The 20,487-nt window shown below is 31.5% G+C and overlaps 3 protein-coding genes across 4 annotated transcripts in view; 1 reads left to right on the forward strand and 2 right to left on the reverse strand.

Annotated features, from left to right (window-relative positions):
* Window positions 1-9,428: 9,428 nt before the first annotated feature.
* LOC123003926 (carboxypeptidase B-like) lies at window positions 9,429-10,944 on the reverse strand. Its single transcript, XM_044396987.1, has 4 exons — window positions 10,840-10,944; window positions 10,577-10,789; window positions 10,439-10,529; window positions 9,429-10,394 (listed from the first exon to the last, which is right to left on the reverse strand). Exons 1-4 carry the CDS (start codon window positions 10,902-10,904, stop codon window positions 9,525-9,527), a joined length of 1,239 nt encoding a protein of 412 aa, XP_044252922.1. The 5' UTR covers window positions 10,905-10,944; the 3' UTR covers window positions 9,429-9,524.
* Window positions 10,945-12,775: 1,831 nt separating this feature from the next.
* On the forward strand, window positions 12,776-14,509 carry LOC123005519 (putative protein tag-52). The gene is made up of 3 exons (XM_044399314.1): window positions 12,776-13,350; window positions 13,400-14,146; window positions 14,200-14,509. The coding sequence occupies exons 1-3, from the start codon at window positions 12,862-12,864 to the stop codon at window positions 14,452-14,454; spliced, it is 1,491 nt and encodes a 496-aa protein (XP_044255249.1). The 5' UTR covers window positions 12,776-12,861; the 3' UTR covers window positions 14,455-14,509.
* Window positions 14,510-15,908: 1,399 nt separating this feature from the next.
* The window catches only part of LOC123005505 (CTP synthase), an 8,575-nt gene continuing 3,996 nt past the window's right edge, over window positions 15,909-20,487 (reverse strand). The window contains exons 2-7 of one of the 2 annotated variants that reach the window (XM_044399301.1): window positions 20,166-20,336; window positions 19,891-20,108; window positions 19,293-19,837; window positions 16,859-17,160; window positions 16,477-16,803; window positions 15,909-16,423 (exon numbers count right to left, since the gene is read on the reverse strand). In XM_044399301.1, the coding sequence (XP_044255236.1) occupies window positions 16,347-16,423; window positions 16,477-16,803; window positions 16,859-17,160; window positions 19,293-19,837; window positions 19,891-20,108; window positions 20,166-20,336 (1,640 nt within the window). In that variant the 3' untranslated portion in view covers window positions 15,909-16,346. Of the gene's footprint in view, window positions 16,424-16,476; window positions 16,804-16,858; window positions 17,161-19,292; window positions 19,838-19,890; window positions 20,337-20,487 lie in introns of both variants that reach the window. The other variant, XM_044399294.1, reaches the window with a different exon arrangement.

Below are 20,487 nucleotides of genomic sequence, written 5' to 3' on the forward strand. Positions count from 1 at the left end.
TTTCTAAAAAATCTCCTAATAATAAAAATTAACATAGTTTAGTCGTTTAGTCAGAGACTCTATTTATTAGAATTAAAAAAAATATTGTTGGATACAATTTTGTTAAAAAAAATTTTTTTTGTTACTTATCTGTATAGAAACATTGGCTCGCTCTCCAAGCTCATTTCTCTCACACACACATCAGTACAAAAACCTAAGAATCATCTTCTACATTTATTGCTAATTAGTAGTTACATTAATTAATTAGAGACAAAAACTGTTGCAGATGTGATTTACTTGCAGCCAAAATATCGTTTCACAAAAGGCCACGCTTGATTCAAATCAATGTTTTGCTGGGACAGCATCCTATTTCCGATTTTGAGGCCTTCTTGAAGCAATAGACAAATGTCGAAATTCGAAGTCAAAGTCATCACATCGTTGATAAGATTTCTGATAGTTTGAATTAACAATTCTTGTCTATCGGAATCATCTTGCTCATCAGCAGCCAAACAAAACGGAGCAAGAAGAATGTTGGAAAAAGATAAGAAGAAAAGTAGACGCAACATTTTCGTATTAATAAATGCAGCAACTTACACACACACAAACTATTTAACAGTGACACATTATCGAAGCTTTTAGAATGTTAAAAAATGGTCGTTGTTTTTTAATTAGATAGTAACGCATTTAAAAACCTTGGCACATATGCGTCAAAGTTGGTTTAAACTTTTTGTAGGTGCGTAGCGACAAAAAACTTAATTTTGTCCGAAAATCGTGTCATGAATTTTTACTCAAAGAAATTTCATTACAATTTGCATAAGATTTTTTACACACATTGTTTCAATTAACGCCTCCAACACAGTTCTAATTAATCCAATTATGCTCAAAGCTGGAATAATTGAAATTCGAAGTAATTTTAATCACAGCGCTAGATGTTGCTCGAGGCGATCCTTAGCTTTGCTCTTCCTTTTTATTATCGAAATGGTTTCGCATTTCTTTTGACATCAAAGCACCTTCAAACCTTTCTAATTAATTTCAAGCTAGAGGCCATCAAAAATTCACGCAATTTTATGTGTCATATCTTCAAAACTTTTACATTTCAATATCGTTCAGTGTCTCCCTTGGAGACCGAAGAAGAAGCAATAATCTTGACTCAATTTAAAATTTTCATTTTCCTAAAACGCTTTTAATAAAAAGTCAAAGCGCTTGTCTATAATCAATAGTTTGTTGCGATATATTTAAGCTCACCTGATGTAAGAGAGGAGACGCCGTCTAGGTGTCCATATTTCAGAGAAAATAGTCCCAAGTGAATCACAATAAACTTTTCTAAGTGAGAAGTGCATGTCACTTGCTGAGTCCCTAGGTATATTATCGAAGATAAATCATACGAATTTTGTAACATACGAGTACATCAAAACCTACAAAATTTACGGCCAATTGACTTCTTAAATTAAAAATGACATTGACTAACAAAATTTAATGATCGCAATTGTACATACTTCCTTAAAAAAATATGTATTATAAAATAAATAAACAATAGAAAATAAAAAAAACGAGAACAAAAAATAAATACTTAATGCATAATGGGTCTCACACGCTTCAGTGCTTAGCACGCCATTGTAGACTTTTGCTGACAAAAGAAAAATATAAAAAAACGAAAACAAAATATTGTAATAAAAACAAAAAAATTAAAAAAAAAAAACAATAAGAAAATAGTAGATAAAAATATAAAAAAGAAGAAAGTGAGAAGAAAAAAAAATAGAAAACAAAAGATAAAAAAATCAACAAAAATAGTAAGAACAAAAGAGAATACAGTAAAAAAATAGCGGAAAAAAAATAACTAAGAAAAAAGAGAGAAGAAAAAGTAATAATAAAAATAAAAAGTAGCCGGTAAAAAATGGAAAATAGATAAAAAAGAATAAAGGGCAAACAATAGAGAATAAAAAAACGAGGATAGAGAATAAAAGACAGTAAAAAATAGAGAACATAAAGAAATAATAAAAAATAAAAAACAATAAAAAAACGGAACACAAACAATAGAGAAAAGTGAGTATACAAAAGAAGATAGAAAATAAAAGAACCAAGGTAAAGAAGATAGAAGAATAAAAGACAGGGAAAAAATAAAGTAAGAATAAAAGAAGTAATACAAAAAAACAGAGAATTAAGTAAGCATAAATAAAAAAGAATAAAAAAAGAAATAAAAGCAAAGAAAAACATGGATACACAAAACAAGAAACAAAGAAAAAAGGTTATCGAATAAAAGAGAAACAAAGAATAGATAATTTTCTCACTCATTTTTAATGTTTTTTATAAAAAAAATATTTCTTACTGGTACAGGCTTTTATCAAAAACTTCTTTCAGAAAATTTACTTATTTCTAATAACAATTTCTAACTCCATTTCAAACGTTAATTTGTTTGTTATATTTTTTAATTTTCTTAATTATTATACTCATTTTATTTCACATTAAAATGCACTGTTTTAATGCATTTTTGATTTTTGCCTAACTAATGCCTGGTTTCTAAAATGATTTAACATTAGATAAATTTTATCGGTTCGATAGTCACTAAGGTAGCACTCATCTGATTGATCTTTCTATAGCAATTATGGAACCGATAAAATTTATCTAACGAGAAATCGTTTCAAAAACCGACCCTAAGACCAGCCCGAGTTTGTAAAACGCAATATTTTTCATATTTCCAAGTTATCAAAACTTTGCTTTTTTGTAAATTTCTAAAAACAAGTCATTTTAATATTCAGTTAGTCATTATTTCGTAAAACAAAAGCAAAAAATGTTAAATAGGTACTTAAGCCAGTCTACAACATTGAAAAATGACTCAAACTGCGATAACCCTTATCACTTTGTTGGTATCATAAAAAGGTTAAATATGTCAGTGAAAGACACATTTATAAAAGATATTGCACTTTAGTTTGCTAAAATGTCTAGTGTAACACTCAACCTGTTCCTTTTAGTTACTTTATTTTTTTCTTTTTATTTTGTTTCTTCCGAAGAAGAAGTAGACAAACAGCAAGCGTTGAAAAAGACTATAAGTGAAGCAATCGATAATATGAGCGGGATATTTTCGAAGAAAGATATCTGTCAAATGTTAGATAAGATGCAGGAACGAGGTTATGTGGACTCTGCTAAAAAATACTTGAGTTATATGAATATTAATTCAGAAGAAATGTTACCACTTGTTCGACAATATTTAAATTGTGATTATTAATAAATAAATTAAAAAAATATTTTGCGTATTCATTTCGTGATTAAATGCTACGAAACTAGTTGATATCAATCAACCTGATAAATTTCTGAATGAACCCAAACTAAACAATAAATTTCTAGTTTAAATTAAATTGGTTTCTGTGTTATTAACAGTAAGTAACTTAAATGAATTAAACGAACTTTTCCACTAAGAAAAGAATCACATTATTTATTCACAATTGTGATGAAAGATATAAAATAAAACATTTTTAGTATTTCATTTAAATTAAAACACCCATTTATTTAGCCAATTAGTCAACTAATTTGTTAAAGAACCCAAAGCTTCTTGCACTCTTGGACACCCAATGTAATTATTAACGTAATTCCACATCTGTTTTTCACTTATTCCATACCGTTGCACCTGTTTCATCACCTCCATATCGTTAATAATCGACCAATTCTTCTTTAAAATGTCACACATCTCAGATTTTAGAAGCATTACAAGCAAAGGATTTTTTATAAACATCTCAATTTCACTGCTTATACCGCCATCTTTCCTTGTTAATGCTGGAGTAATTGAAATAGACAATAAACAAAACAGGAACAATTTCAAATACATTTTCTGAAGAAATAAAAAATAAAAAACACAGACAATATGCAGTTGCCAACTCACTTCAAAATGCGAATTTATGTTTAATTTTTGAAGCTTCATGGAATATAGTAGAAGCTATTGTTTTATGGAAACAAATTTGAATAGATAACGTAATTTTTTGTACCTATTTAAAATACAAAAATACCATGATTTAACAAAAGTAAAAAAAGCTTTTATTGGTTTCTTAGAAAATAGGAAATAAAGAACAAAAAAGATGAAACAAAAACCTGGAAACAGAAAAAAACTTTCTTCGCTTTTCCATCTCTACCCTCTATCTTCTTTAATTTCTTCTCGTCTTTGTTGTCGGTTTCCGTTCTCTGTCCTCTAGATAGAAAGAGGCAAAAGATAGAAAAACAATACAAAGTAAAAAAAACAATTAAATAAGAACAAAGAACAGAAAAATAAAAAAAATAAACTCGATCAAAATTAGAGAACAAAAGATGGAGACAGAATAAACAAAAAATAGTAAATAGAGAGGTGTAAACAGAAAACAAGAAAGAGAAAAAAAGTTAGATAGAACAAAACAAAAAAATATTTAAAAAAAAACAAAAAAATAACAAATAAAAAAAACAAAACAGGAAACAACTATAAGAAGACTACGAACAGTAGACACAAAATAAAATAAAAAATATAGGGAAAAAGATTAAAATAAAGGCTAAAAGATTAAAGATATAAAACAAAAAATAAATAGAATAAGAATAAAAACATTAGAGAATAAAGAAAAAAGAACAGAAGACAGAACAGTATATAAAGAACTAGCAATAAGAAGAAAATAAGAAAAAAGAATGGAAAAAAAATATAAAATAGAGAATAAAGATAAGAGTAATAAAGACCCATAAAACAAAGCAAAAATCAACAACAAAAAAATGTCCAAAAAAAGATGAGAGAGAAGGAACAGAAAACACAGCCATGTTAGTAATAGATTAAAATTTGTTTATTATATTTTTGTGTTTTCTTTTAAAGACTCAATTTCAATTTGACCATTTCATCCTTTTCATTGACATAATGAATTTCTGGATAGCTTGTTGAAGATTTAAACGCTTCTTCTGCTCTCTCCCCATACAAAAACCCGATGAATAAACATAAAATCATGATGTTAACTGATTTTCGCCGAGTGGCATTTTTCGTTTGAGTGAGTATTCGTGTATCCGTTTTATAGTCGTTTGAATATTCATCGTTTTGAAAGCGATTTTTAATTTTTGACAATTAATCATTGGAATTTTTGTCAAGCCTTTGAGTCGTTACATTGTTGTAATTGCGTTCGCGAGCAATTTAATACCGAATCAATGGCGTGTTAAAAGTGTCATAAGTTATTAAAAGTTAAAATAGAGTGAGTGGACTAATTTTGACGATGGACGTGGAGCAGACATGCAGTCTCATCAATCATATGCTGAAGGATACCTCAACACACTCCGTACTAATCAAGTCCGCATCCATCCTTTACACAGGGTAAAAGATTAAAAGTGGGTACACATTCGAATCGGAAAAATGGGAAGTTTCAAACGAGTTTACGGCTAATAATAGAACTAGTGGCAGAAGTGCATTACTTAAATTACTCATAAATAAGAACCGGGTGGATTATTATTGCTTTTATTAGTGGTATTTCCGCTGGGAATAATTATGGAAAAGCATTAAACTTTTATTGAAAACCGTTTGTAATTATTTCATGTAGACGTGATTGTGGAATAAACAATATTAATAAAAAATTTAAATTTCATTCTACCTGACGAAAGTACAAATCCAGAGCTGATCGGATTTATACTTTGTTTTGTCTAGTTTGGTAAATAAATTGAATTAAAATACAGTTAAACCTCTTTAATACGAACCTGTTGTAATCCGAATATCGAGCTATGATCCGAACATGCACTCGATAATCGGAACAGCGGTAAAAATAAATTATCCCCACTTTTATAAAGTAGCTCCATATATGGTATTATTTCCTCTTACTGAGTAAAAACTAATTTTCCCACGACCATATACGAAACTAGATCATAACGCACAATTACATATGCGCGAAAATTGGCAATATCATACGAGGTGAAAAACCTGTGCGATTTGTTTTCGCGCTGTGTGTTAGAAATCTAACGCATAACGCACAATTCACACTCGAATGTTTTGTATTTTTTCATTCAACGTATTTTTTTTTGTATCCATTATAAAAAATAAATCGTTATTCGACGTGTTTTTGTATGCGATATAAAAAATAAATCGTTATGAAAAAAAAAATTTATGGTCGCAGGAAAAATAGTGTACAAAACTTGCAGGAAAGTGTCTAACGCACTCGCGGAATTGCCTGCACTCGGCTGACGCCTCGTGCGCAACTTTCCCGCTGGTGCGTTATTTATCACTTTCCGTGCTCGTTATGTAACATACTATTCCTTTTGGATGAATAAATTTCACAATGGCTTTGAAAAGATATAGCCCAGTCAAATTAGATAAATCGGTGGAACAAAATACTAGAGAGTTGGAATTTTTCTTAAAAGCTTTACACTTGGGTAGACATATATCAAAAGTCCCTGAAGGTGGTGGGCGAGCTCAAGGAGGGGGAGGGGGTTAAAGGTGTTTTTTTTTGTTTTTTTTGCTTATATCTCGGAAATTATCACTCCTATAGGTCTTATCAAAATTAAAGCTTACAAAATTTTCTACAAAAATGTTCCTTTGCATTTTTGTTGTAGGACTAACCGTAAGCCAGTTACAGGGCAGACAAAAAACATCATTTAAAAAAATGTGCTTTATCTGCATTTAATAGTCTTGTAATTTAAAAAAAACTGACAGTAAATTGAATTTACTGGGTCCACTTCACTAAATGAAGGGGGAGTCACGAGGGTCTATAAATACAAGTTCATCATTTATGTAATTTATGCAGAATTTTCTGTAGAAGTCTATTTCTGCATCAAAATTTCCTACAAAAATGGTGCTATTCATTTTTGTCGTAGGACTAACCGTAGGCTTCAAAAGGTTGGAGTCTACATAAAATTGCATTAAAAATCCTTTGAAACACATTTCATTAGTATATGGTAAGTATTTATATGTGTAAAGCGTTCCCCAACTAAAAAAGACACCTTTAGCCCCCTCCCCCTCCTCGAGCTCGCCCCCCACCATCGGGAACTTTTGATATATGTTTACCCAAGAATAAAGAAAGCGTTAAAAAAAATCCAACTCTAGGATTTTTTTCCACCGATCGCCCTATTTTTGTGTAATTTGTCTGGGCTAATAGCATATTTCTCTATCATTACACCATAAGGTTGTATTTTGTTTGCATTTTTCCATATTTTTTTAATTCCTTCGTGCGTAGTTAAGCAAATTTCCTAATTTTCGCAATTTCCATTTGCATGTCTGACCGTCCGTTCAGGAAATTATCCTGTCAGTTGGCATCTCTCCCCTAAAACGCAGAAAACACGTAATTTCTCACTACCGTTATCACAAATCTCATTTTATTGCGATTACATTATATTCTAATTGCTATTTACTTGACTGGAAGCTAGTTGGACTTTGATTATTTGTCTTGTAAGGAAAAAAGACTGCCAAATTTGGAATAAAGCATTGTGTGGTTCTCTTATGGAAGAAAGGGTAGTTTGGTTGTGGTTAGTACGGACAGTTGGCTTTGTTCTCCAATGCGAGCGTCGTGACGCCTAGGGATATTTTACCGAATGCTGTAAATAGACAAAGAGGGATTTTAGAGTTTTAATCAACAAAATTTAAATTCAGTTGTCTATAAATATTTTGCAAAACATTCTTTTTCTCTCGATCTTGATTTTGTCAACTCCTCGAGCGATCCATCAACGTGACGTAAATTGGGCGACCAATCGAAGACACACACGCCAATATTTCAGAAAATATGACAGCTAATGATAATAAATTTTCAATGACCTTTCGGTCATTATAGTGCGGTTGGGATCCAAATAAAGCTCTAGGGTGACATTTCGCCTCTAAATGTTAAAGCTGCCTCGATACGTGATCTGTAACTTTATGAACACTCGCCTCGTCTGTATTTTTCATTCGCTAATTTGGATTTATTGCCCTAGATTGGGACACACCCTGTATACGAGACGAAATCCAGAGGGACACAAACCAATTGACAGCCCTTGAAAGCAATTTTTTTCATAAATATTGTATTAGTGGTTCGTGCTACGTTATTAAGTTTGCTTTACTAGCTATTTTCTGATGGCCAAAACATTATTTTTTTTAAGACAAAAAATTAAAAGTGCTTTCCAACAGTACTAAACACAAAAGGATTATTATTGATAATAGTGTCGGAGTTATTAGCTGATATACGCTCCGAGTTCCTAAAATCGACCAAAATTTTGACAAATATCAAAAAAAAAATAAAGACATCAAAATTGATCAATCCAATACACTTCTAAAGAGCTAAGAGACTTAGAAAAGTGTATAAAACCTTATAGATAAGCAGAAAATTAATTTTAAAAATTTTCATATGTGAATTATTTATTGTATTTTATTATTTTGTATGTGAATATTAGATTAAAGCAGAGACATTAGCCGGTGGCGTGCTAGCGCAGCGACATAAAGTTCCGCTTTCCGGCAAAGTTCAAACGTCAGCAGTTTTTCTCTAATTCCAGTTCAATAACTAACAATTCAAATAAATGTTAAAATATGGCGCCTAAGAACTTTGAAACATTTACTTACCTAAGTGTAATGTAGTGAAATGTGTATTGTTAAACAAGACGTAATAGAATAAAACAATAGATATAAACAAAAGGTAAGTAAAATAAAAAAATACAGAAAAAGTAGATAAGTGTGACAATATGAAATGTAAAATAAAATAAAGAAATAAACAAATACTTTCTTTTTTTTTATTTTGGCTATAGGATATTGAAAATGGTTAATATTTTGACTTATATTTACATTTCAAGTCTAGTATAAATTTTGCCTTATTAGCAATTTTTTTAATAACTATTTATCGCCAAACAATGATCTTTTTTTCAATAAGATAAAAAAAATAATGTGCTTTCAAAGTATAATAATAACCACTATAGATGATTTTGAGCGAAATAGCGAACAGTAAGGTATGTTTTTAACTCAAAAACGTGCTTAAAACAAATAAAACTAAAGCCATTATTTTAACATAAATTGGAAAATTTTTAGAGAAAAAATAAGTTTTTAATTTAAAACCTTACTTTAACATTCACAAAAGGCTAAAATAATGTCATTTCTAAGTAAAATAGTAATATCTAAGTCAACTTCACATTCAGTAATAAAATGTTATTTCAAAAAGGTCAAAAAGAGACATGTTTCGGCAAAACCAAAAATTTAGAGCTCTAATTTAAAAAAAATTATTTAGTTCTTTGAACTTTTCCCACTGAAATAATGTGATTCTATTCATCGTATTAAATTTTTTTATTTTATTTTAATCTTTTAAATTAGAGCTCTAAATTATTGGCTAATAATGGCAAAAATTTTCCCGAAACATGATCCTTGTTGACCTTTTTGATAAAACATTTTATCACTCAACGTAGAGTTGACTTAGAAACTTCTATTTTACTTACTTACACTTGGAGAACATAGATCAAATTCACCTGTAATGCCATTTCGGCCTTATATTTGTTATTTTTCGGACTCTTGAAGCAAAATCTCGTTAACAACGTTCAAACCATTTTATTATCTGTTAACAACGTTCAAACCATTTTATTATCTGTTTTACTTTTACTACAAGTTTACCAAAATGAAAAAATTATTTCCTATTTTTGGCAACAAAATCGGCCAAAACTTTGACCCCCTCAAACGATTCGACCACAACTCCCTCAATCCTCTCGGGAGGCATATCAAAGCCATAAGTGCCCCCTCCTGGCAACTCCCATGTGTACACAATACTAACATTCCTCACACCCATTGACCAGTCATCACTAGCCCCAGCTGCGGCATACAGCGTAGCCGTTGACCCACCAATGGTATACCTTGTCCCATTGACAGCACTAATCGCATCATCCATAGTATGAGCCAACTGATCCAACTCCTCCCAATTATCGCAAAGCTTATCAATATAGCCCCAAGGGTACAAGAAATATTGCCCATAACTGTGCAAAGTGATATAAGCCTCAATATTTGGAGTTTTGAGTAAAAAATTTTTCAAATTTTGAGTTTCCACTTCGGAAAAAGCCGTCTTTCCAGCGTAGGTATCCGAACACTCCCAATTACTAGCCCCTGATTCCATCCAATGAAAATCAAAGTTGCGATTAGCATCGCAACCATCGCAAACCAGACCTGGAGAAATGGTTTTGCGCCAGAGACGGTTCGTGGTCCAAGTGTACTCATAACCATCTGGATTGACACTAGGGAGGATAATCCAGTCGATGTCACTCGTTAGGTTCAAATTATCGGGGTTTTCAACCAGTTGGTTGATGATGTAAAGGGCAAGGGCTGGGGCTATCCATTCTCTGGCATGTATGCCAGCGTCGATAAAAATGACCGGTTTTGGTGGATCCGAAGGACCGGAAGAGATGCGGACGAGGTCCATGGAACGGTTTTGGTACGACCAACCGATGGTTTCAAGAGTGACCAGCGAAGGGTTGGTTTTTGCCAGTTGGGCCAAGTACGAGTTGATCTGAAAAATGGTTTTTTAAATGGTTTTGGTAAAGTATGGTATACCTCATGGTGGCGGAGATAATGGTCGAAAGTGATACGAGTTGATTTTCGAGCTTGGCGAGAAGTGTGGTAGGCTTTTTCAGTCTGGATGGTTCTAAAATTTGGGTAAAAACATTGGTTTTGGTAATGGAAAATTCCTACCGTTCCACATTTTCAATTGTGACCACAAAATTAATATTATGTCTTGTTAAATAATTTTCAAATGGTTTTTGGACGTTAGACGCTACCATAATCACGACCGGAGCACCAACTTTGTTAATTTTTGACCAAAAGTCGAAATCGGGACTTGATTCCAATTCTTGTAAATATGCATTTTGTAATTCTGTTGTAGGTGATACTGTATACACCTTGTATCTGAAATATTATTATTGCAATTCAATTTAGAATGTTTGATGATTACCTACCCTTCATAACTAACGCCATGTGCAAAGCCCAAAAAGGCGAATAATGTCACTATTGTAACCCGCATTTTTAGGTACTGTTAATAGAAAATCTTGCTAGGTATTGTTTTACAGACAATAGTATCGTAAGATAAATATTAAACATGGCCTATTTTTTAGATGTAACAAATTGATAAAATAATTGAATACATATCTGCTCATTTACAATCATATAACTGTTTTCTGTAAATCAAAACTGATTAAAGCCGAGTGAGCAAAATAATATGCATTAAAATCAGATTTCTATTTTGTTCGAAATGCGTGTTCTATATGTTCTATGCCATTTATTAGGTGGCTCTTATAGATGATATTTTTCATGTGTCTGGAATTTTTTGTTAGTACCAACCCACTCAAACCTTATCATCTTACCATCTTCTTATCATTTCAACATGCATGATGAGTGATAACCTTCGAAATGCTCTGGTGAAAGTCCCATGAATTTTAATTTCTCAAAAACTCTACCAATCCAAAGCAAAGTAAACTAATTTAAGTCTCTCCAACAGAAATGAAACACTTTCCACTTTGATATGTAATATACTATTTTTAAAACAGGAATACTAATTTTTTTAGGCTGATGTAATTTTCACCTACTTCAAGTATTTAAAGAGTTTTTGAGTAGAAAATTCACGCATTTTACGAAATTTTGATCTAAATAAAAAATTCTGTGGGTGAAAACACACAACACAAAACTGAGATTGTATTGTATTGTATTGTATATCTAATAAAAATAAATACGATTTTATTTTAAATAAGGAAGATAGTGTTAATCCTCACTTTTATTCAATAAAATATTTTAATTTAACGCTAAATTTAATAGATAACTACAAATTTATTAAAATAATAAAAAATTAAGGGTAAACAGTATGTCCCCGGATTGAGTTTACAAGAGGAAAAATTCTGTATCTTTGGTTTTACGTCAAAACTGCAAAGAAAAAAATTTTTCCTCTTGTAAACTCAATCCGAGAACATACTGTGTATAGCTTTTTCATATGTATGTATTTTTTTTAATACATGCGTAAGATAAAGTTTATTCATTGTATTATGAAACTGTACCTTATTACGAATTATTAGGGCAATCACACAACAATGAAACTTTGTTTACGTCCTTTTAGAAAAATTATTTTTCTAGTCTATATCTTAAAACTCAGCAATTTTTTAATTAAAAATGCCTCATATGAAGATATTCAACTTAAAAACAAGGAAAAAATGTCTGGTGATAGTAACACTTCAATGTTCGCAATCACATTGGCACTCCTGACACCACCACTGTACCAAACCGTAATAGTAGTAATAATTAGGAACAAATTAAATGCGCAGGAATACCTAGTAGATATTTACGTTATAAGTCTGGTAAATGAGATTTTACAGTACCAGTAAGACGTTTCTGGACGAGGCGACGAAGGAGCCAAGTCAAGAATTTCGAAACGAGTACACACTGTAGAAAATCATAATAAATAACATTGCGCAAAGGCCATACATTGTTATGTAATCAAGACTGAAAATTCTTTAAATTTTCTGTTGTTTTACTAATTTTGATTTTTTTACTGAACAAATTACAATAAAATACTGCGCCTGCTTTACTTAGCATTTATTATTTTTACTGTGCAAAATATACTAATTATACTAATTACTTTAATTTTTTACTGTGCAAAAATTAATTAAATATTGATCATTATTATCATTTATTATCATTTCATACTGATCAAAATTGAATTATTTACTGATCGCTTTATTACTACCCATAGTAATTGTTTTGAAAATTTTCAAATTTTCAAAAAATCAAAAAAGTTGACTCCACTTAATTTAAAAATATTCATCAATCAACATAAAAAATTAAGCCAAAAATTTCTGGGGACAGTGACATTTTAATGTTGGCAATGTCATTGGCGTTTCTGACCCCACCAGATGCCACCACTATTTCAAACGGTTTTGTTATTATTCAAATTCAAATAGAGATTTTTTATTAATTTGCAAAAAACCGGAAAAATGTGGACTCCGGAAGTAAAACCGTGCTACGTCCTCCTCGAGCCTGTGACCCCAAAAGCAGCCGTCGATTTTAGTGTTGAGCTCAAGAAAGTGATCAACGAACGAAATCTTCTAACCTCAAAAACTCGAAAACGGATGACCGAAGCCCTCGAAGAAATCGAATGCGAAAACGAGCAATCCACTCGTCGCAATCAAAAGGCAAATATCCTGAGGGAAATACTCGAATCTGAGGAAAACTATCTTAGACACTTGGAAGTTATAATGGAGTTTTTCATCAAACCAGTGCAAGAGAAAATGTTGCTAAAACCTAGAGATTTCGACCTTTTATTTGGCGACTTTAACACAATTTTTAAAATAAATAAAGAGTTGCATCAAGAATTGAGCAAAAACCCCAATAATGTGGCTAGGGCGTTCTCGAAAATCGCCCCCTTTTTCAAATGTTACTCATTCTACGCCTCAGGGTTCAAAAACAGCCTTGACATTCTCCAAGTAAGACAAACAACAAGTGGTAACAGTAAATTGATGGTTTGCATTTCAGAACTGCCACCGTGATAATCCTAAATTTGGCCAATTCCTCGAACTGCAAGAAACCCGGCCTGAAGTCCAGTCAAAACTCTCAGCTCTTCTGATAGCCCCCATTCAGCGAGTTCCGCGCTACAAACTCCTTTTATCGTCTCTCCTCAAGCTAACAAACACCTCAGATGAAGACTACGAAAGTCTTCAAGACTCTTTAACCAAAGTCGAAAACGCCGCTCACCACATTAACACCATCATCAAAGAGCAGGAAAACATGCAGAGACTCATCGAATTGCAACGTTGTTTGCTAAGCGGAGAGCCTAATGTTATTACCCCCGGCCGGAAGTTACTAAAAGAGGGAATTTTGTTTCAAATCTCCAAATCTGGTCACAGTCGAAAAACACACGTGGTGCTCATGAACGACATTATCATGTTTTGCAAAATGAAGAAAGAAGAAGTTAAAGTGAATTCGTTGAAATGCTGTGGAATTTTCCCGCTCGCTAAATGCAAAATTGAAACGGTTTACGATAAGGGGGCTTTCAGGGTGGTTTGCCAAAACGAAGAAATGGTTCTTTACGATGGTAGTTATTCCGAGACGGTTAAATGGGTCGAAGAGATTGAATCAGCGATTGAGACTCTTGTTAACGACCGGAAAACCTTGAGGAAGGAAAGTACAGTACGCAGACCAGTCAAGAGAAAAAATTTGGGGGAATATAACGAAATTGGGTTGAGTCCGGGTCAAAAATTGAGGAAACGGAAATCACCATTTGTATGACGTGTGTTTTTGTACTATTATGTTTATTTATTTTTGGTTTGTTGCAGGCTGAAAACAACATTTTTAGTCCTTTAAAAATTTCAAAAAGACAGCCGATTAGAGAAACAAACACGAGTTTGAAACCTCCGTCTTTTTTTGTAACTTTGAAACCAAGAGAAGATGAAGATACTGATAATAAGCAAGTTTCTAATGAAGTTTTCGTGTTTGGGAAACCTCACCCAGATCAGGGATTTTCGTTTAAAATGAATCAATGGTTGTGTGGAATTGGCACTTCCGTTAAAAAAATGCTAGGTTTTAAATAAGTTTGTTAATTGATGGATTTTATTTCTCTCGACTTGGAATATATTTTAATTGTAATTTATTTTGTATAATTGGATATAATGAAAAGATAGGGACAAAAAGTAACCTTAAATTCCCCAAGCCAAAAAAAAGCGATTTAACCCAACATAATTCTATACCAAGTTGTACCGTTTAAAATTTAGAAGATTAGAGGACGCCAATGAAACTGTTTTTTTTTGTTTAAATTAATTACATTATATTTAACTAACACAAGCATACATAAAAAAAACTAAAATCAATTTTTTTAATACAATTTTAAAAGCGTCTAATTAAATTACTTTTTACTTAATTAAAATCAAGGCCGATACAAAAATTTGTAAAATACAAAAATTGTTCAAAAGTATTGTACCTTTCGAATAAAAAAAACAATTATGCCACTCGGATTACGATGGCTTAAAATGTATTAAGTTGTTAATAGGTAAGTACTTTACAATAATAATAAAACAAAAGAAATATCACCAAACATGTGGTTTTGATATGAAATTGACTGTACCAATTTTCATAAAAATCCATTTCTCCACTAAAAAAATATTTAAAAAAACGAAAATAATTTTTAAGTTTTGGCACCCTATAACTTTAAAACGGTGCAACTTCATATAGAATAAATTGCTTTATTTTGGCCTGGAGAACCCCAGGTTACTCTTTGTTCCCATCTTTTTGGTATATCATGTATTTCACAAAGTGCCTGATCTTGATTGAGAATGAACAATGTCTGTGTTGATAACATTTTTTAATGCCTTTTTGACACATTTTGTTAAAATTTCTGGCTTAAAATGTCAATAAACAATGGTTTGAAGAAATTCAACAGAATGCAAAATCGATTTTAACAAATTGGTTAAAACTAAAATTTCTTATTTTTTTATCTCTCCTAGTAAATATTTGATTTCGTACTACATTTTGAAAATTCGCTGTGGCAATAATAATTGTTTTTACGAGAGTTAAAATTCAAATATAGTCTTCAGTTAATTAAAAATTTAAGTTTTGAAAAAATTATGTAATCAGATATTATACACACGTGTACGCAAGTATGAAAACAATGACCAGCAGCAAAGTGATTACTGTAATAATTATTTCAATAATGTGGCAATTTTTTCAAGATGTGGATTCTTATGGTCGATAAACAATTTTTTATGTAAAATCGCCCGTGCGATTCAAACCGTTTTAGCTTAAGACCATAACATTTCGAATTTAATTATTATTATTAAAAAAAACAAATTAATAATAAACGAGCAGGGCCAAAACTATAACCTTGATCTACTTCCGGTTCCTGAAATTATTCTGCAAGTATTTATCAAAAAATGTTATTATCTCAACACAAATTGTCCTCACCTATTATCTTATTGTTTTTCGTTTTTTTGAAAGTATATTTATATTCTTGTGCGTTTTGCACTTAGATGTAGAGTAAAAAAACACCGACTAAAGCAAAAATACCTATATTTCTGAATCTTCAATAAACAAAATAATGTTGCGCTTATCTTAATAAACTCATACAACTTACTACACAGGAATCTGGTAAACAACTTGCTTAAAAAAATGATAAAATAATGAATATAAATGATGGGTCGAATGCCAATGACGTCCAAATTAATAAATCCTTAAAAAACTCAAGGAAGTTCCATAAAATAAAAAAATGTCCCTTATGCAATGCAATTCTATAAAAATTAATTTTTCACAAATTAAACAACATTTTTTAAATATCTATTTAAATTAAGACCAGTTTGTAATTGCCCAAAATATTGAATAATAAAGCTGACTGAGATCCAGTCCAACCAACCATAATTTCCACCCATCATTTAAAAATCACAATTTTTTAAGCAACTATGAAAATTGGAATGTTAGTTTCCCATCGAATAATTTAAGTACTGCTTCCATCAGTTTCATCTGTGGAATAAAGAGTCGCTTGTTTCAACGTTAAATGATCGACATCATCATCTAAAATATAGCGGCATACAACACAAAATATCTCGAGTAAAATTAATTCGTACCAGAATCGTAATAGTCCGATTGTGGTTCTCTAGGAGATAATTTACAACCTCTAGCAAAATACGAATTAAGTCTATCTTTCGCTGCTAGAATAAGACCCATGAATGGAGGTGAGGGTTCCATGGGCCTTGATAAATATTCAGGATGAAATTGAACTGCTACGTAATAGGGATGAGTCGGTATTTCAAGTATTTCCATCCGTTCTGCATCGATGTCTACCCCCACGAATTTTAATCCTTGTTTTTCGAGATCTTCAATGTACTTGGGATTGACTTCGTATCTGTGCCTGTGACGTTCTTCGATTTGTTCCTTGTTACCATAAAGACGTTCTATTCAACAATTAATAAGTCTATTATTGCAAACAATGTGCACAAAAAAACTTACTAATTTTACTCTGAATGTTTGGTTTGAAAACTGTAGTTCGTTTCCCCAACCTCATTGTTCCTCCCATATCACCCGTATTATGTTCCGGCATGTCTATAATCACAGGATGCTCCACGGTTTCGTTACATTCGGTCGAATGAGCATCTTTAAGATTAAGTACGTTACGAGAGAATTCAATCACAGCAGTTTGAAAGCCCAAACAAATGCCCAAAAACGGTTTCGAGTTCACACGACACCATTTGCATGCTTCTATTTTGCCTTCGACGCCACGTTTTCCGAAGCCGCCAGGAACCACAACACAGCTAAAAACATGGAAATAATATCACAAACAGTAACACACTTTAAAAACATTATAAAAATCAACTGAGGGATAACAATAGTTATTTATGTATCAAGGGAATAAACAACCATTTTAATCACCAGGTAGGTAATGCCAGAGGCGACTGAAAGGAGCCGAGGTCGTTTTCATTCAAGGGATTAACGATGCTTATTCCAGAGATGCATACAAGACTTCCTCCCAAAAGACTACATTAATTTCTTAAATAATTTGTCAAAATATTCAGTTCATTCAATTGCAAATTTAAGTGGAAAAATCGATATCATGAAGTTTGTTTAGGCTAAAAAACTTAAAAGTTTCAAGTCATTCAATTGTAGATCATTTTAAGAGTAAAAATCAGCATTTCATTAATTTTATTCCCAAAGGAATAAAGTATCAGATTATTTGTCAAAGCAAAGGAATAAAGCGTCATTTTATTCCATGTAGAGGAAAAGTATTTTTTTGTATTCAGAATACAAAATGCCATCATTTAACAAAAGTAAAAGTTTAACTGCGTTTACGTAAATATAGTAAAATAAATAAAAAATATAGAATAGAAAATAAAGAACAGAGTAGAAGAAACAAATAACTGTGAACAGAGAAAACATCTTTTTTTATATATCCTGTATATTTTTTAATGTCTCTTCTTCTTTATTGTCTTTTCCTGTTCTCTGTTAAGAACAAGGGCAACAGAAAACAATGAAAAAGATTAAAGGACAAGGGAAAAACAAGAGAAGAATACAAATTAGAGAACCGAAAATAGAATAAAGAAAGAATTGTAAATAGAAAGTTGTCAACAGCAAACAAGGAAGCGATAGGAGATAACTGAAAACAGAAAACAAAGAGGATGAAATGAAATAAAAATGAAAAAAAAAATTAAAGAACAAAGATAGTAAGAAAGGGGAAAATAAAAATTAGAGAACCGGAGGTAGAGACAAAATAAAGATAAGACACGGAAGAGAGAGAAGAGAAAGCAACAAAGAACAAAGAGAAGATAACAAATACAAGAAAGAGAGAGATTAAAAGATTATGAGAAGGAAGTAGGAAATAAAAGACTAAAGATAGAGAATAGAAAATAGAAGACAAATAATGTAAGATATGTATATGTAGAAAAAATTAAAAAGAAAATAAGAACTATACTTTATCTTTTGTCATTTCTTTTCTTCTTTGTTGTTTTTTCTGGTCCTCTGTTTTCCAAGTGAAAGAAAAAAAGAGAATAAAAAATAAGAAAACACAAGATAGAAACAGAATTAACAATAGTAAAAAGAGGTGTAAACAGCCAACAAGAATGAAAAAGAAGAAGTGAGAAGATTAGAGAGAACAAAAACAAAGAATAGAAGAAAGAGGTTAAACGATAGTAAATATAGACTAAAGATTTAGAATAGAGAATAGAAACCAAAAAAAAAATTAAAAAACAATATTAAATATAGAAAAAATTAAAAACAGAGAAAACAAATCACAGAGTGGAAAAAAGAGAATAAAGATTAAAATAGATATTAGAAGATTGAGCATATAGGACAAAAAATACTACAGTAAGAATAGAATAGAAACAGAAGATAAAGAATAAATTGGAAAAAAAGAGAGGAAAATATTTATCTAGATGTGATTTCAGATCACACACTTATTAAATTTCATAACCATTTAAACCAATAAAATATCGTTTACATAGTTCTCTTGATACTTCTTTATCAAGGAAGTTAGATAAAATATCGGACACCAAATTACTGTTTCCATAAATTTTACAAACTTCCATTTTTTGCTAAACCAAAATACCTAATCATATTTACGAACCAGTAATTGTTTAAAAATAAATTTTCATATTGTTATACAAGATTAAATTCTGTTAAGACCTACAATCAATTTTTAATTTTAGTTTGCCGACGATGGAATCTGACCCCTTTGTCTCCCGTTTTAAATAGCAAATTGACGTCAACTTTGACTCAAATCGTGTTCCATTTTTAATAATTTATAAGAATTGATTAGAGTTAAATAGGTAATATTTTAACTAAACAATACAAAAAACATTTCTAGAAATTTTACCACATCAACGGCACATTAACCTCGCCTTTTTAACATCAATTTAAACCAAATCAACAAAACAATTTAACCAATACTTACTCGCATTTGCAAAGCTGATGCCAAGCGTCATGATAAGCCGCCGGATCCTCCGCCAACATCGCTTTCTCCAAATTGGAAGCCTCGATAAATTTAATATTAACTTTATACCCAATCTTATTGGCAGCATGTTGCAATGCTTTGGTTATAGACGTATACGAATCTTCCAATCTTGTGTATTTCCCTACTAAAGCCACATTAACTTCATATTTTAAATGCTCAATGCGTTCCGTAAGCTCGATCCATTGCCTCATGTATTTCCTCATGGGAGGCAAAAGTTTCACTCCTAAATCCAATCGACTACAAAGATATTCGGCAATACCGTGCGATTCCATAAATACCGGAACTTCATATATTGAACGCAAGTCCGGAATACTAATTATCTGCTCGGGAGCGACATGGCAAAAATTCGATATTTTTTCTTTGACATTCTGACCTATTGGTTTCTCTGATCTACAAACAATAATGTCGGGGGAGAGGCCGAGCCCTCGGAGTTCTCGTACGGAAGACTGGGTGGGTTTTGTTTTGTGCTCACCGGTTGTGCGAGGCTAAAATAGTACAGTGACCGAAAAGAATACATTATTTTTTCCACTACTGTTACCTGGGGTACAAGAGAGACATGAGCTACACAGAAATTTTCTCGTTTGACTCTAAACTGGAATTGCCTGAATGCTTCAACAAAGGCCATGCTTTCAATATCACCGATCGTTCCTCCCAATTCTATTATGCAAACTTCGGGGATTTTTCCCGATTCTGATACGGGAATTTTCGCTACACGGACCACCCATTCCTGGATAGCGTCAGTAATATGTGGCACAACTGATGTGTTAAAAATAAATTTAGTTTTATAAACACTAGATGAATAAGTTGATTTACCTTGAACGGTTTTGCCTAAATAATCTCCGTGTCTTTCTTTTTCAATCACGGCTTGATAGATTTTTCCGGTTGTGATGTTGTTGTCACGATGTAGAGTGATGTTTAAAAAACGTTCGTAATTTCCTAAATCAAGGTCCACTTCGCCCCCATCATCCAGTACGTAAACTTCCCCTAAAATTTAACAATTCAATTACTTATTGAAATGGCAATAAATAGTTTATCAAGTACTTAGATAAGAAACAATAAACGAATAAAATCATAAAAAATAAAAACGTTTTAATACGCCCAAATACACCATAAAGTTAAAATTTAAGGACTTTAA

This window comes from Tribolium madens, unplaced genomic scaffold (genome assembly GCF_015345945.1).
Source record: "Tribolium madens isolate multiple individuals breed KSU strain unplaced genomic scaffold, Tmad_KSU_1.1 Scaffold_11;HRSCAF=98;Tcas5.2_LG3b, whole genome shotgun sequence".
NCBI classification, from domain to species: Eukaryota; Metazoa; Arthropoda; class Insecta; order Coleoptera; family Tenebrionidae; genus Tribolium; species Tribolium madens.

What these genes read in the sequence shown, in the direction of transcription:
- LOC123003926 (XM_044396987.1), bottom strand. Translation starts at nt 10,904, where the DNA reads ATGCGGGTTACAATAGTGACATTATTCGCCTTTTTGGGCTTTGCACAT. An exon ending in ACAATTGAAAATGTGGAACG is followed by an intron (nt 10,530 to 10,576) that starts GTAGGAATTTTC and finishes CCCAAATTTTAG; the next exon opens with AACCATCCAGACTGAAAAAG. An exon ending in ATTATCTCCGCCACCATGAG is followed by an intron (nt 10,395 to 10,438) that starts GTATACCATACT and finishes ACCATTTTTCAG; the next exon opens with ATCAACTCGTACTTGGCCCA.
- LOC123005519 (XM_044399314.1), top strand. Translation starts at nt 12,862, where the DNA reads ATGTGGACTCCGGAAGTAAAACCGTGCTACGTCCTCCTCGAGCCTGTG. An exon ending in ACAGCCTTGACATTCTCCAA is followed by an intron (nt 13,351 to 13,399) that starts GTAAGACAAACA and finishes TTTGCATTTCAG; the next exon opens with AACTGCCACCGTGATAATCC. An exon ending in GGAAACGGAAATCACCATTT is followed by an intron (nt 14,147 to 14,199) that starts GTATGACGTGTG and finishes GGTTTGTTGCAG; the next exon opens with GCTGAAAACAACATTTTTAG.